Genomic DNA, 16,236 nt, shown 5'->3' with positions numbered 1-16,236 from the left:
TCGTTTTTATGTATTCTTTTAGTTCAATAAGTAATTTTATTAAAAAGTAACTATTAATTTATATGGTGATTTTTTCAAAAAGTCTTGACTATTGTGAATAGTGCTGCAATAAACATACGTGTGCATGTATCTTTATAGCAGCATGATTTATAATCCTTTGTGTATATCCCCAGTAATGGGATGGCTGGGTCAAATGGTATTTCTAGTTCTAGATCCTTGAGGAATTGCCACACTGTCTTCCACAATGGTTGAACTAGTTTACAGTCCCACCAAGAATGTAAAAGTGTTCCTATTTCTCCACATCATCTCCAGCACTTGTTTCCTGATCTTTTAATGATCACTATTCTAACTGGTGTGAGATGGTATCTCATTGTGGTTTTGATTTGCATTTCTCTGATGGGGAGTGATGATGAGCATTTTTTCATGTGTCTGTTGGCTGCATAAATGTCTTCTTTGGAGAAGTGTCTGTTCATATCCTTCACCCACTTTTTGATGGGGTTGTTTGATTTTTTCTTGTAAATTTCTTTAAGTTCTTTGTGGATTTGGATGTTAGCCCTTTGTCAGATGGGTAGATTGTAAAAATGTTCTCCCATTCTGTAGGTTGCCTGTTCACTCTGATGGTAGTTTCTTTTGCTGTGAAGAAGCTCTGTAGTTTAATTAGATCCCATTTGTCAATTCTGGCTTTTGTTGCCATTGCTTTTGGTGTTTTAGTCATGAAGTCCTTGCCCATGAATATGTCCTGACTGGTATTGCCTAGGTTTTCTTCTAGGGTTTTTATGGTTTTAAGTATTTAATCCACCTTGAATTAATTTTTGTATAAAGTGTAAGAAAGGGATCCAGTTTCAGCTTTCTACATATGGCTAGCCAGTTTTACCAGCACCAGTTATTAAATAGGGAATCCTTTCCCTATTTCTTGTTTTTTTTCAGGTTTGTCAAAGATCAGATGGTTGTAGATGTGTGGTATTATTTCTGAGGGCTCTGTTCTGTTCCATTGGTCTGTATCTCTGTTTTGATACCATTACCATGCTGTTTTGGTTACTGTAGTCTTGTAGAATAGTTTGAATTCAGGTAGCGTGATGCCTCCAGCTTTGTTCTGTTGGCTTAGGATTGCCTTGGCAATGTGGGCTCTTTTTTGGTTTCATATGAGTTTTAAAGTAGTATTGTTCCAATTCTGTGAAGAAAGTCATTGGTAGCTTGATGGGAATGACATTGAATCTATAAATTACCTTGGGCAGTATGGCCATTTTCACAATATTGATTCTTCCTATCCATGAGCGTGGAATGTTCTTCCATTTGTTTTTGTCCTCTTTTATTTCATTGAGCAATGGTTTGTAGTGCTCCTTGAAGAGGTCCTTCACATCCCTTGTAAGTTGGATTCCTAGGTATTTTATTCTCTTTGCAACAATTGTGAGTGGGAGTTCACTCATTATTTGACTCTTTGTTTGTCTGTTATTGGTGTATAAGAATGCCTGTGGTTTTTCCACATTGATTTTGTATCCTGAGACTTTGCTGAAGTTGCTTATCAGCTTAAGGGGATTTTGGGCTGAGATGATTGGGTTTTCTAAAAATACAATCATGTCATCTGCAAACAGAGATAATTCGACTTCCTCTTTTCCTAACTGAATACCCTTTATTTCTTTCTCCTGCCTGATTGCCCTGGCCAGAACTTCCAATATTATGTTGAATAGGAGTGGTGAGAGAGGGCATCCTTATCTTATGCCAGTTTTCAAAGGGAATGCTTCCAGTTTTTGCCCATTCAGTATGATATTGGCTGTGGGTTTGTCATAAATAGCTCTTATTATTTTGAGATTTGTCCTATCAATAGCTAGTTTATTGAGAGTTTTTAACATGAAGGGCTGTTGAATTTTGTCAAAGGCCTTTTCTGCATCTATTGAGATAATCATGTGGTTTTTTTTTGTCTTTGGTTCTGTTTATGTGATGGATTACATTTATTGATTTGCATATGTTGAACCAGCCTTGCATCCCAGGGATGAAACCGACTTGATCTTGGTGGATAAGCTTTTTGATATGCTGCTGGATTCAGTTTGCCAGTGTTTTATTGAGGATTTTTGCATCGATGTTCATCAGGTATATTGGTCTAAAATTCTCTTTTTTTGTTGTGTCTCTGCCAGGCTTTGGTGTCAGGATGATGCTGGCCTGAAAAAATGAATTAGGGAGGATTCCGTCTTTTTCTATTGATTGGAATAGTTTTAGAAGGAGTGGTACCAGCTCCTCTTTGTTCCTCTGGTAGAATTTGGCTGTGAATCCATCTGGTCCTATACTTTTTTTTGGTTGTTAGGCTATTAATTATTGCCTCAATTTCTGAGCCTGTTATTGGTCTATTCAGGGATTCAACTTCTTCCTGATTTAGTCTTGGGAGGGTGTATGTGTCCGGGAATTTATCCATTTCTTCTAGATTTTCTTTTTTCTTTTTTCTTTTTTTTTTTTTTGAGATGAAGTCTTGCTCTGTCACCCAGTCTGGAGTGCAGTGACGCAATCTCGGCTCACTGCAAGCTCCACCTCCCGGGTTCATGCCAATCTTCTGCTTCAGCCTCCAGACTAGCTGGGACTACAGTCGCCCACCACTGTGCCGGACCAATTTTTTCCATTTTTAGTAGAGACCGGGTTTTACTGTGTTAGTCAGGATGGTCTCGATCTCCTGACCTCGAGATCCACCTGCCTTGGCCTCCCAAAGTGCTGGGATTACAGGCGTAAGCCACCGCGCCCATCCTAGATTTTCTATTTTATTTGCGTAGAGGTGTTTATAGTATTGTCTGATGGTAGTTTGTATTTCTGTGGAATTGGTGGTGATATCCCCTTTATCATTTTTTATTGCTTCTATTTGATTCTTCTCTCTTTTCTTCTTTATTAGTCTTGCTAGCAGTCTATTTTGTTGATCTTTTCAAAAAGCCAGCTCCTGGATTCACTGATTTTTTAAAGGATTTTTTGTGTCTCTATCTCCTTCAGTTCTGCTCTGATCTTAGTTATTTCTTGCCTTCTGTTAGCTTTTGAATGTGTTTGCTCTTGCTTCTCGAGTTCTTTTCATTGTGATGTTGGGGTGTCAATTTTAGATCTTTCCTGCTTTCTCTTGTGGGCATGTAGTGCTATAAATTTCCCTCTACACACTGCTTTAAATGTCTTCCAGAGATTCTGGTACGTTGTGTCTTTGTTCTCATTGGTTTCAAAGAACATCTTTATTTCTGCCTTCATTTCGTTATGTACCCAGTAGTCATTCAGGAGCAGGTTGTTCAGTTTCCATGTAGTTGTGCAGTTTTGAGTGAGTTTCTTAATCCTGAGTTCTAATTTGATTGCACTGTGGTCTGAGAGACATTTTGTTATGATCTCTGTTCTTTTATATTTGCTGAGGAGTGCTTTACTTCCAAATATGTGGTCAATTTCAGAATAAGTGTGATGTGGTGCTGAGGAGAATGTATATTCTGTTGATTTGGGGTGGAGAGTTCTGTAGATGTCTATTAGGTCCACTTGGTGAAGAGCTGAGTTCAAGTCCTGGATATCCTTGTTAAGTTTCTGTGTCATTGATGTGTCTATTGTTGACAGTGATGTGTTAAAGTCTCCCATTATTATTGTATGCGAGTCTAAGTCTCTTTGTAGGTCTCTAAGACTTGCTTTATGAATCTGGGTGCTCCTGTATTGGGTGCATATATACTTAGGATAGTTAGCTCTTCTTGTTGAATTGATCCCTTTTACCATTATGTGATGGCCTTCTTTGTCTCTTTTGATCTTTGTTGGTTTAAAGTCTGTTTTATCAGAGACTAGGATTGCAACCCCTGCTTTTTTGTTTTGTTTTGTTTTGTTTTCCATTTGCTTAGTAGGTCTTCCTTCATCCCTTTATTTTGAGCCTATATGTGTCTCTGCACACGAGATGGGTCTCCTGAATACAGCACACTGATGGGTCTTTACTGTTTATCCAATTTGCCAGTCTGTGTCTTTTAATTGGACCATTTAGCCCATTTATATTTAAGGTTAATATTGTTATGTGTGAATTTGAAACTTTCACTATGTTAGCTGGTTATTTTGCCCATTAGTTGGTGCAGTTTCTTCCTAGCATTGATGGTCTTTAAAATTTGGCATGTTTTTGCAGTGGCTGGTACTGGTTTTTCCTTTCCATGTTTAGTGCTTCCTTAAGGAACTCTTGTAAGTCAGGCCTGGTGGTGACAAAATCTCTCAGCATTTGCTTATCTGTAAAGGCTTTTATTTCTCCTTCAGTTATGAAGCTTAGTTTGGCTGGAAATGAAATTCTGGTTTGAAAATTCTTTTCTTTAAGAATGGTGAATATTGGCCCCCACTCTCTTCTGGCTTGTAGAGTTTCTGCCAAGAGATCTGCTGTTAGTCTGATGGGCTTCCCTTTGTGGGTAACCTGACCTTCTCTCTGGCTGCCCTTAACATGTTTTCCTTTATTTTATCCTTGGCAAATCTGACAATTATGTGTCTTGGGGTTGCTCTTCTTGAGGAGTATCTTTGTGGCATTCTCTGTATTTCCTGAATTTGAATGTTGGCCTACCTTGCTAGATTGGGGAAGTTCTCCTGGATAACATCCCGAAGAGTGTTTTCCAACTTGGTTCCATTCTCCCCATCACTTTCAGTACACCAATCAAACGTAGATTTGATCTTTTCACATAGTCCCATATATCTTGGAGGCTTTGTTCATTTCTTTTTACTCTTTTTCTCTAAACTTCTCTTCTCACTTCATTTCATTTATTTGATCTTTAATCACTGATACCCTTTCTTCCACTTGATCGAATCGGCTACTAAACCTTGTGCATGCGTCGTGTAGTTCTTGTGCCATGGTTTTCAGCTCCATCAGGTCATTTAAGGTTTCCTCTACACTCTTTATTCTAGTAAGCCATTCGTCCAATCTTTTCTCAATTTTTTTAGCTTCCTTGCGGTGGGTTCAAACATTCTCCTTTAGCTCAGAGGAATTTGTTATTACCGATCTTCAGAAGCCTACTTCTGTCAACTCATCAAAGTCATTCTCCATCCAGCTTTGTTCTGTTGCTGGTGAACTGAGAGAGATCCTTTGGAGTAGAAGAGGTGCTCTGGTTTTTAGAATTTTCAGACTTTCTGCTCTGGTTTCTCCCCATCTTTGTGGTTTTATCTGTCTTTGTTCTTTGATGATGGTGACCTACACATCGGGGTTTGGTGTGAATGTCCTTTTTGTTGATGTTACTGCTATTCTTTTCTGTTTGTTGGTTTTCCTTCTAACAGCCAGGACCCTCAGCTACAGGTCTGCTGGTGTTTGCTGGAGGTTCACCCCAGACCCTGTTTGCCTGGGTATCATCAGTGGAGACTGCAGAACAGCAAATGTTGCTGCCTGATCCTTCCTATGGAAGCTTCATCTCAGAGGGGCACCTGGCTGTATGAGGTGTCAGTCAGCCCCTACTGGGAGGTGTCTCCCAGTTAGACTACTCGGGGGTCAGGGACCCACTTGAGGAGGCAGTCTCTTTGTTTTCAGGTCTCAAACTCCATGCTGGGAGAACCACTGCTCTCTTCAAAGCTATCAGAAAGGGACGTTTAAGTCTGCAGAAGTTTCTGCTATGTTTTGTTCAGCTATGCCCCACCCCCAGAGATGGAATCTACAGAGGCAGGCAGGCCTTGTTGAGCTGCAGTTGGCTCCACCCAGTTCAAGCTTCCTGGCCGCTTTGTTTACCTAGTCAAGCCTCAGCAATGGTGGACACCCCTCCCCAAGCCTCTCTGCTGCCTCACAGTTCAATCTCGGACTGCTGTGCTAGCAGTGAGCAAGGCTCCTTCAGCATGGGACCCGCCAAACCAGGTGCAGGATATAATCTCCTGGTGTGCCATTTGCTAAGACCATTGGAAAAGCACATTATCAGGGTGGGAGTGTCCCAATATTCCAGGTACTGTCTGTCATGACTTCCCTTGTCTAGGAAAGGGAATTCTCTGAATCCTTGTGCTTCCCTGGTGAGGTGATGCCCTGCTCTGCTTTGGCTCATACTCTGTGGGCAGCATCCACTTTCTGACCAGTCCCAATGAGATGAATGCCGTACCTCAGTTGGAAATGCAGAAATCACCTGCCTTCTGCGTCGCTCACGCTGGGAGCTGTAGACTGGAGCTGTTCCTATTTGGCCATCTTGGAATGATTCTCTTTCTTTCCATTTTAGATTCTGTAAGATGAATTTTTTTTTAGATTTTGCAAGATTAAATTCACATATTAAACTACAAAATATATATTAAGCACCTATCTCATTCTTTATTCCACTTTTTTACATAAAATGTAATAACTGAATATTTTGAATTCAATGTATTATATACTTTTAAAATCATTTAAATTAATTATACTTTACCTTTTTACTAAAAAGTTATACCACAGGACAATAAGATATAGTATATTATTTTGCAGTTTTACTATTTTATAATGCCACTTTTATATAGCAAGCATTAACAGCAAGTGTTTAGACTATGAATACAAAATACATTAAACTGCTTTCAGATAAGACTATATATTTTACATATTATGTATGTATATAATTATATGCAGTTATCTCTTGATATCCAAGGGGTATCGATGTCAGGACAATTTGTGAACACTAAAATCAAGTCACTCAAATCCCTTCTATAAAATGGCAAAGTATTGACATATAACCTACATACGTCCTCTTATATACTTTAAATCATCTCTGTTTTTTTTTATTTTTTGAAAATTTTCGATTAGCGGTTGGTTGAATCTATAAGTGCAGAACTCACAGATATGAAGGGCCAATAGTAAATATAAGAGTAACAATATAAGACAAACTATATTGTGACTATTTAGAATTTTACATTTCTCTACAAATGTCCTCCTTCAAGTGGTTAAGTTTGAAAATAGGCAAAGATTATTTCCAAATTGGTTTAAATGTTTTCAGCTTATTTTTAAATGATGGCTTATCAGAAATAATTTTATATTATATCCTGTTCCTAAATTACATATATGGATGAAACTAAAAAGATCAATATCTCTTAACATTATACAATATTAAAATTTATAATAAGATCTTTAACAAAGCTGGAAAGAAGCATTAACTTTTTCATACGTTACTTTTGTAACACAAAGTTATTTGTCTATATCATAGAAACTTTTAAATGAGGGGAAAACATAATCAGTTAATTGCTTCAGTAGCAGTCAATTAGTTGAATTCACATTTCTGACTTGATTGACCTTTTAAAAGTAAATAAGAAGTATTTTTCATCATATAAGTATCTCTTATACTTTTAAAAAATCTGATCCAGGCATTCTGAGGAAAACCAAGGTGATAGATATATTGACAATTAGGAAAGTAGCATGAGTGCTCTCTCTATATACATAGATAGATATTAGATAGATAGATAGATAGATAGATAGATAGATAGATAGATAGATAGATGATTGATAGATAGATGATAGACAGACACATGTATGTATCTATATGAATGTATCTTCATAAGTAAACCAATTAATATGTAATACGTGTCTTCTGAAGGCACGCAAAGACCAAGTGAAGTTTGATAACATAGAAATTACACTTTCTTTGTTTAACTACAATCCTCTAAGTAACATTTTTAATGTCATTGCAGACCCACCTTGCCAGACGGAGCTCAGCAATATTCAGAAGCGGCAAGGGGTAAAGAAGCTCCTAGGTGAGTAATAGATCATTCTTCTGAAGGCTTTATTGCTTACATAAATAACCCCAGGGAAACAGCAACATAAAATCAATATTAATCCAACAAAGATAGACTGCACTAAATTTCAGCAACAAAATTTATGAACTTTTTGAAAGCCATTAAACTTACTTTTATTACCTTACCTATTGAAAGATATTATGTCTGTTTTATTACCCTAATATAATGTTCATTTTGAAAGTTATTAAGTAAAAAGAGAGATTTAAGCAATGCTAAAGTTAAAACATCAGCAGAAAATTCAGTTCTAATTCTATGGTTAAGATTTAAGAATTGATGGCAAATATATATATATATGTATGTGTGCTATTTAAAGCAAGTAGTTTTATAAATTGGGTGAAAAGGTGCTCTGAGTACCTCAGGAAAATTTGAACAGACTTGTTAGTATTTTTCATTAGTATTTTTTACTACCCTACTTTTAATAAATAAATGTATAAGTAGATAGATAGATATTTCAGATTTTATTCAAAGCTTTGAAATATTTAAATGTTTGGATATAAACAGATTATTAAACTATTACATATGAGTGGTTTATTCATATAACCATACAACTTTTAAATAAACTATTTTTGGAATAGTCTTAAATTTATAAAAATGGTGACAAAGGTACATAGCTTCCAAACATTCTTCACCCAGCTTCCTCTAAATATAGCGTCTTGCATGTGCCAAATAATGATGGAATATTTGTAAAAATCTAAGAAATTAGCATTGCTATAGTCCTATTAAGTAAGCTTCAGAATTTATTTGGATATCACCAGTTTTGCCACTGTTCTTCTTTTTCTATTTTGGAATCCAAAGTGTGACACCACATATGCAATATTTATTTTCACATATATTAACATACTTGTGTATTTAGTGGCACATAACTCTAATGTCTCTGGATCTGATTAATCTGTTTTATATTTTGACTTACCATCTTTGTAATTACAATATATTATGTTTAAATAACAGGATTTTTCACATTACTTGCAAATCCTTGTTTCAGTGGCCATTGTACAGAATTAAAAAATTAGTGTTTTGTAATAAAACATTTTTAGGTGTGAAAATTACTAATGATAAATGCTACAATGTGTCATGTTTCTTTTAACCCTGTTACAAGATGCAGGAGATATCATAGCTCACAAATGAAAACAATGCATTCTGGCTGGGCACAGTGGCTCACGCCTGTAATCCCAACACTTTGGGAGGCCAGGGTAGGCACATCACCTGAGTTCAGGAGTTTGAGACCACCCTGGCCAATATGGCAAAACCGCACCTCTACTGAAAATACAAAAATTAGCCTGGCATGGTGGTGTGTGCCTGTAATCACAGCTACTCTGGAGTCTGAAGCAGGAGAATCGCTTGAACCAGGGAGTAAGATGTTGCAGTGAGCCAAGATGGTGCCACTGTACTCCAGCCTGGGTAACGGAGCAAGATTCCATCTCAAAAAAAATAATAATAATAACAATACGTTCTTATATAGGTTTGTCTTGGCAAACCAAAGTTTAGCCGTGTACTATAAAGTAAGCCATTGAAATTAAACTGAAAAGTATTTTCTACTTAAGGTCTATTAGTAACAAAATCTGTTAGAATACAGGTTTTTATTATTTGAAGGTATAAAAAAATACTTTGTGCCCATTTGGGAAGAGTTACCTTCATTATTCTTTCATAATATAAATGAAAATTTTTATAGAGAACACTAAAGGCTTTAAGCATTTCTTCTAATTTGGGTGGGGTATTATATGCGTCTGAAATTGATCACTTGTTATATACGAGTATGGTGCCACATGTCCTGATTTAGAGATTCAGTCTTTGAAAGGAAAAGAGAGTACTCTTAAGAATTATGCTAAAACTGCAGACATCAACCAACTTTACTGGCATAAAGTATCAACTATGGTCACATTAACTATACATCATAACATGTATATGTCAAGTATGTCAAATCATGGTAGTTGTAAAAGCTGTAGATGTAACAACGTTGAATTTTTTTCCTTATTTTTTTTCTGGCCTTGAATCCATAGAAAGTGTTCTGTAGTTAATGATATTTTGTATATCTCATTGAAAGATTAGCAGTTCAGCTATTTGAATAAATATAGTTTTGTTAACTGTTAATAATTTGCATATAACAATTTTCAAACTTTTTGAGATAGTGAAATTTTGATGCCATATGGTTACAAGACTAAGTAAATTTTGTCTTTTATCCACTTATTTATTTATTTATTTATTTTAATTCACCAATAACTATCATGCTTCTGGTCACAGAAGAAAAAATAGTTAGAAAATAAAATAAAACATTATTATCTCCTAGAACTTAAATTCTGTTTGGAGTACTTATAAAGAACATGATTTCACTTTTAAATTACTAATTAAGCATTTATCATGAGCATTGTGCCATGGAGTATGTTAGATTTTATAGATATAAAAATCAGTCTCTGGTCGGAAACAATGGCTCATGCCTGTAATCCCAGTATTTTGGGAGGTTGAGGTGGAAGGATTACTTGAAGTCAGGAGTTTGAGGTCAGTCTTGACAACATGGCGAAACCCCATCTCTATTTAAAAATGCAAAAATTAGCCCGGTGTGGTGGTGCAAGCCTGTAATCTCAGCCACTCAGGAGTCTGAAGTAGGAGAATCACTTGAACCTGGGAGGCAGAGGTTGCAGTGAGCCAAGATCATGCCACTGTGCTCCAGCCTGGGCAATGGAGCAGACTCTGTCTCAATAAAGAAATAAATAAATTTGTCTATCTGTTCTACTATTCCCCATAGACTGTGTTCCCTCTAGACCATGGGTTTGAGATGTTGTTCATACAACAGTGAAAATGAAGAGAACCTAAATATTTCTAACTATAGATGATATCACAATATAGTGGTGAAAGTACGCAGGGACAGTCAACACACACACACACACACACACACACATACACAGAGAACGGAAGAAGTAATCAGGAATCACTTGAAAAGAAGACTTTAGATTGTGGGTCACATTTAAGTCACATCTTAAAATGGAAGAGAGAAGAGGGATTCTAGTTGACATAAACAATGTGTAAAGAGACAAAACAGCATTGAATTTGGGAAAAACAGAGAGTTTGATTTGGAAAGAGCTTGGAATATAAGAATGAACATTTGGGGAAATGAAAGTAGAAAGTTTCCAGTGATGGAGGCAGATGGTGACAGGTCTTCTGCCATGCTAAGTGGTCTGGGTGATTTAATATAAGCATGGCACTAATCAGATGTTAATTCTGTATTGTGCCTCTGAAACACTACCCTTTGCACAGTGAGAACTAATGAAATAGTAATTTGCTTAACAAAGGAAATGAATCCTTGAACTATAAGCAGTTCACTGTGGCAATGGCCAGCTCCATGACAGAAAAGACTTCCTTGATTTCGTCTAAGGCATCACTGGTATCTATCCTGGAATACAGTGGACACTCCATATGTGTATGTCTTTAATTCATTAATGCATAATTTGGTGCCTATCAAAAAGGATCACAGCTTATTCATAAACTACATGTGTGTGTTTGTATGCCTGTGGCTTGTTTCAACAGGACAGTATATCCCCCTGTGTGATGAAGATGGTTACTACAAGCCAACACAATGCCACGGCAGTGTTGGACAGTGCTGGTGTGTTGACAGATACGGAAATGAAGTCATGGGATCCAGAATAAATGGTGTTGCAGATTGTGGTAAGGAGAAGGGTTACTTATTTCATAATTTCCCAAGCACAGAATTAAGTGCTTTAGAGCCTCATTCATTTGTTCAAGCATTTAATCAGTACTTACTCTATGCAAAGACTATAGAATATATAGGGTGGAGGAAGTGACAAAAAAACTTACTCCTAGCATGTTAAAAACTTGGATAGATAATAAGTGGTCATTGCATAATTTAGATTTTCTAGAGAGATTAATTAAAAGCTGGGTTCCTTTCCTACTTCAAATTCAGAAAGTGGTTGAGGTACTTCTTTTCCTCTCAGCTGAAGCAGACCTTTTTCATTCATCCTACTGCAAGTCAATAAACTCTATTTATCATGTCTTCAGATGACACCCTTTTGTCTGTATACCTCTGGAGATGGTGACTTAGGGAATATGTGGGTTCACCAGCCAAAGAAATACAAACCTTTTTAAAGTAAAAGTTCATAAATTACAGCTATATGAGCATGTTTCCTTGTGCTTGAGTGAGGAAAATGTAATTTGATTGTTTAAAGGGAATTATAGTTAGTTAATATTCAAATTCTTTTTTAGGAACATGCATTTTTTGTGTATTTATTTATTTATTTTTATTTATTTATTTTTTTTGAGACAGAGTCTCCCTCTGCTGCCCAGGCTGGAGTGCAGTGGCCAGATCTCAGCTCACTGTAAGCTCCACCTCCCAGGTTTAGGCCATTCTCCTGCCTCAGCCTCCCGAGTAGCTGGGACTACAGGTGCCCGCCACCACGCCCAGCTATTTTTTTTTGTATTTTTTAGTAGAGATGGAGTTTCACCATGTTAGCCAGGATGGTCTCGGTCTCCTGACCTCGTGAACCTCCCATCTCGGCCTCCCAAAGTGCTGGGATTACAGGCTTGAGCCACTGCGCCCGGCCTTTGTATATATTTAAAATAGAATGTAACAATTAGTTGAACATAACATACATGCATTTTAAAATTTCCATTGTAGTACCATTTGTACTTCATAAAACATTTTTCTAGAATGCAAGTGTCAATTTTGTTTGTATTATAGACAGTTTTCATGACAAAAGCCACTTCATTGTACACCCACACACACACACACACACACACATGCACCAGGAATTAATTCATTGTGTTTCAATTAATATAAATGATCAAAAATGAAAATAAAGTACTTTTTAGTCTTGCATTTTAGAAAATATTTAGATGTATTCTTCAAGCAAATTTTAGACTAATAAACTAAGACTGTTAAGAAAAAAGATAAACAATAAAAGTAGTCTCATTTAATCTTTAAATTCCTGCTCTGAATCCATTTGTTCATAACATTTTTAATAGCTTAGTTTTGTTTGCTGACCTGGCCAATGCAATTAGATTTAAGTAGGAAGAAAGAGGATTCAGTAGCTATCTTACATAAATTTTACATAGAGGGAACACATCTTTGTAATATGTACTGTAAAGTAGTTGCATTATAAATTACTTCAGTTGTCATTGATAACAATGATGGATACATACGTTTTTTATGTTGTAAGTAAAAGTTATATGGAGATGAGTTCCTTAAGTGAACAAGAACATTGTTTTTGGAACGTGGACATCTGAGTTTTCTTAACATTGTATAACTAATACAGCAGATGAAGTTGGAGAATGAAACAATATTTTCTTCAGTTAAGATGGGAATTTTAGTGTGTTGTCTCGTGAGATCAACAAATTTATAAACCTTGAAGTACATCAATTGGATTTGTTATAATTAGATACAAAAGAATTATAAGAATAAAATATTAGAAAGAGTAGAAAATAAATCCACACGAGCACTGGAGGAGTTGAAAAGTCAATACGTGGTGAATGCTAATATGTATGTGCATTATTGCCTCCATAAATATTAATAGTTATTTTTAAAATATTTTGTAAAATATTAGTTTTCTGTTGCTGTAGTAACAAATTCCCACTTAGTGGCTTAAAACAACAAACGTTTATCCTACAGTTCCGTACCTCAGAAGTTCAACACAGGTCTCACTAAGCTCAACATCAAGATGTCAGCAGGAGGGTGCTCCTCTATGGAGGCCTTAGGGGAAAATCTATTTCCTTGCCCTTTTCACCTCTTAGAGGCAGCTTGCATCCGTTGGTTCATGGACTCTTTCCTCTAATCTTAAGCTGACAACATGGTGTCTCTGATCATTCCTCTGTAGTCCTAGCTCCTTCCCACTCTATCTGGAAAACATTTTCTTATTTTAAGAACCTAAGTGACAATTTGGATACACCTGGATAATTCAGGATAATCTCTCCAATTCAAATTCCTTTACTTAGCCGTATTTGCAAAGTCACTCTTTCATGTAAGGTAACATATTTATAGGTTCTGGAGATTAGGAAATGGACATATTTGGTGGGGCACTTTTTCTGTCACACTTGCAGAAGAAATTTTAAATTAAAATGCACAGTCTGACATGAACTTCTATAAAAACTGGGCTGAGATCAATCTTGCATAACACACCTCGATAATGATTCTGCTTTTAGCACATACATTTTAACAAATGATAGATTTTAACATGTGATAATTTTCCAGAAAATGGATCTTTCCTTATCTTTGATAAATAAAAGAGAAAAGCAATTACTTTTTAAAAAATATTCTTAATTTTTGTAAGGATTTTGTCTTTCAGTAATTAACACTATTCAGTCAAATAAAGGTAATGTTTATGTTCACTTTTTTCAAGCTATAGATTTTGAGATCTCTGGAGATTTTGCTAGTGGAGATTTCCATGAATGGACTGATGATGAGGATGATGAAGACGATATTATGAATGATGAAGATGAAATTGAAGATGATGATGAAGATGAAGGGGATGATGATGATGGTGGTGATGATCATGATGGATACATTTGATTGATGTCAGTTGAAATCAATAAATTCTACATTTCTAATATTTACAAAAATGATAGCCTATTTAAAATTATCTTCTTCCCCAATAACAAAATGATTCTAAACCTCACATATATTTTGTATAATTATTTGAAAAATTGCAGCTAAAGTTATAGAACTTTGTGTTTAAATAAGAATGATTTGCTTTGAGTTTTTATATTCCTTACACAACAAGAAAATACATATGCAGTCTAGTCAGAGAAAATAAAGTTTTGAAGTGCTACTATAATAAATTTTTCATGAGAACAAACTTCGTAAATCTTCCATAAGCGAAATGACAGCCAGTGCTTGGGATCGTACATGTTAATTTTTTGAAAGATAATTCTAAGTGAAATTTAAAATGAATAAATTATTAATGACCTGGGTCCTGAAGATTTAAGAAAAATATGCATGCTTTAATTGCATTTCCAAAGTCGCATCTTGCTAGACCTAGATGAGTCAGGATAACAGAGAGATACCATATGGCAAGAAAAGTGAAGTGACAATTGTAGAGTCCTCCGTTGTGTTTACATTAATAGTGGTGTTTTTAACTATGAAATTATTCTGGATCTCATAGTACATTTTACAAAATGGCAAGTATGGAAAACCATGGATTCTGAAAGTAAAAAATTTAGTTGTTCTTTCCAATGTGTATTTTAATTTGGATGGCAGTCTCATGCAGATTTTTTAAAATATTCTTTAATAACATGATTTATTTGCCTTTCTAGATTTCTTTATCTTTCTGACCAGCAACTTAGGTTTCAGAATTTAAGTTAGGAAGACAAAGGGAAAGATTGGCTTAAACCGTATTTTTACAAAGTTTGTCATTTGCCCCAAGGTCAAATTTTAAATTCTTAATTTTCGTTTTATTTCCCATTTTAGATAAAAATTTACATTTAATCTTCGAATTATGTTATTTTTGTTAGTAGTGCCGAAACCTAGAGAACGTATTGTATGGTGCCTTGCAAAAATAGAAATAGAAAGATTTTAGCATGCATACCAATATAGTATATTACGCAATATATAAGCACACCTAATTAACAGATTAATAACAGTAAAGGTACTGCTGCTGGAATGAAGAAAACGGGATATGTTTCTTCCTTTTTTTCTATTGTTACATAATTGCCATGTGGACTTGTTTATGATTATTGTGTAGAGTAGCATTTAAGATTTAACTGTAGCAAAAATTACTTTAACCGCTGTGTTTAAGTTAGCATGTTAATTAATTGTGTAGACATTTTGGCACACCATCACTTTTAACTATATCAGACCAATGGTTTTGTGCCCATAATAAAAATGGAAAATCCTGTTGAATGTTACATATTGGTATCTTTAATTTCAACAGTGGGTAAACTGGTTTCCCAGTATACAATTCATTGAAAGCAAAATTGATGAATTATTTCAATTTAATTTATACACACTCAATACAAACTTTAATGTTGACTTTATGTAATATTTAAAGTATAATGCATTTTCTTTTTTACTGTTTATGTATAGTTTACAAAATAAAGAATCTTATAACCAAATTGAACTGTTCCTCAATGGTTTTTCCGGAATACACATAGTAGCATGAAGGTTTCTTAATCTAGTCTTTGATTTTTAAAATGAATGCATCACAAACTAGCTAGGGGAGTTTCCTGAAATTTTAGAATTTCAAAATTAGAGCCCTTGGAATCTTGAATATTATTTTTCAATGTATGTTAAAAATGTTTTTTTGTTGGTGGTGGTTTGTTTTGTTTCATTTGTCGTAATATTGTAAAATGGATCATATCTTTGTCAAGGCTGTATTTTAAAACCCACTTTTATAGTGTCATACTTAACATATTTGGCTAAATTTCTATAGCAACAGCATTTTGAAGAGTGGTCAGATAGCCTTGTCTATTTAACAAATGTATATAAATATAACTGATTGGGAAGAGACAAAAACAAATTATATACAGAGGTTTAGCAAATGAATGTAACATAACAAATATAGTAATGTTGAAGTTAGGCTGTTTTTCTAAAGAAGTGTCTCTTAGACTCCCAAGAAAGCAATT

General features: G+C 35.2%; 1 protein-coding gene across 2 annotated transcripts in view; it reads left to right on the top strand.

Annotated features, from left to right (window-relative positions):
- SPOCK3 (SPARC (osteonectin), cwcv and kazal like domains proteoglycan 3) overlaps positions 1-15,726 on the top strand; it is a 482,003-nt gene extending 466,277 nt beyond the window's left edge. For both annotated transcript variants that reach the window (XM_015139470.3, XM_015139471.3), the window contains 3 exons: positions 7,570-7,632; positions 11,194-11,331; positions 14,016-15,726. In XM_015139470.3, coding sequence (XP_014994956.3) covers positions 7,570-7,632; positions 11,194-11,331; positions 14,016-14,185 — 371 coding nt within the window. In that variant the 3' untranslated portion in view covers positions 14,186-15,726. The remainder of the gene's footprint in view (positions 1-7,569; positions 7,633-11,193; positions 11,332-14,015) is intronic.
- The last annotated feature ends 510 nt before the right edge of the window (positions 15,727-16,236 follow it).

Source organism: Macaca mulatta, chromosome 5 (assembly GCF_049350105.2).
Source record: "Macaca mulatta isolate MMU2019108-1 chromosome 5, T2T-MMU8v2.0, whole genome shotgun sequence".
Taxonomy (NCBI): Eukaryota; Metazoa; Chordata; class Mammalia; order Primates; family Cercopithecidae; genus Macaca; species Macaca mulatta.
Note: the sequence above shows the minus strand (reverse complement) of the source record. Positions and strands in the feature narration are given on the sequence as shown.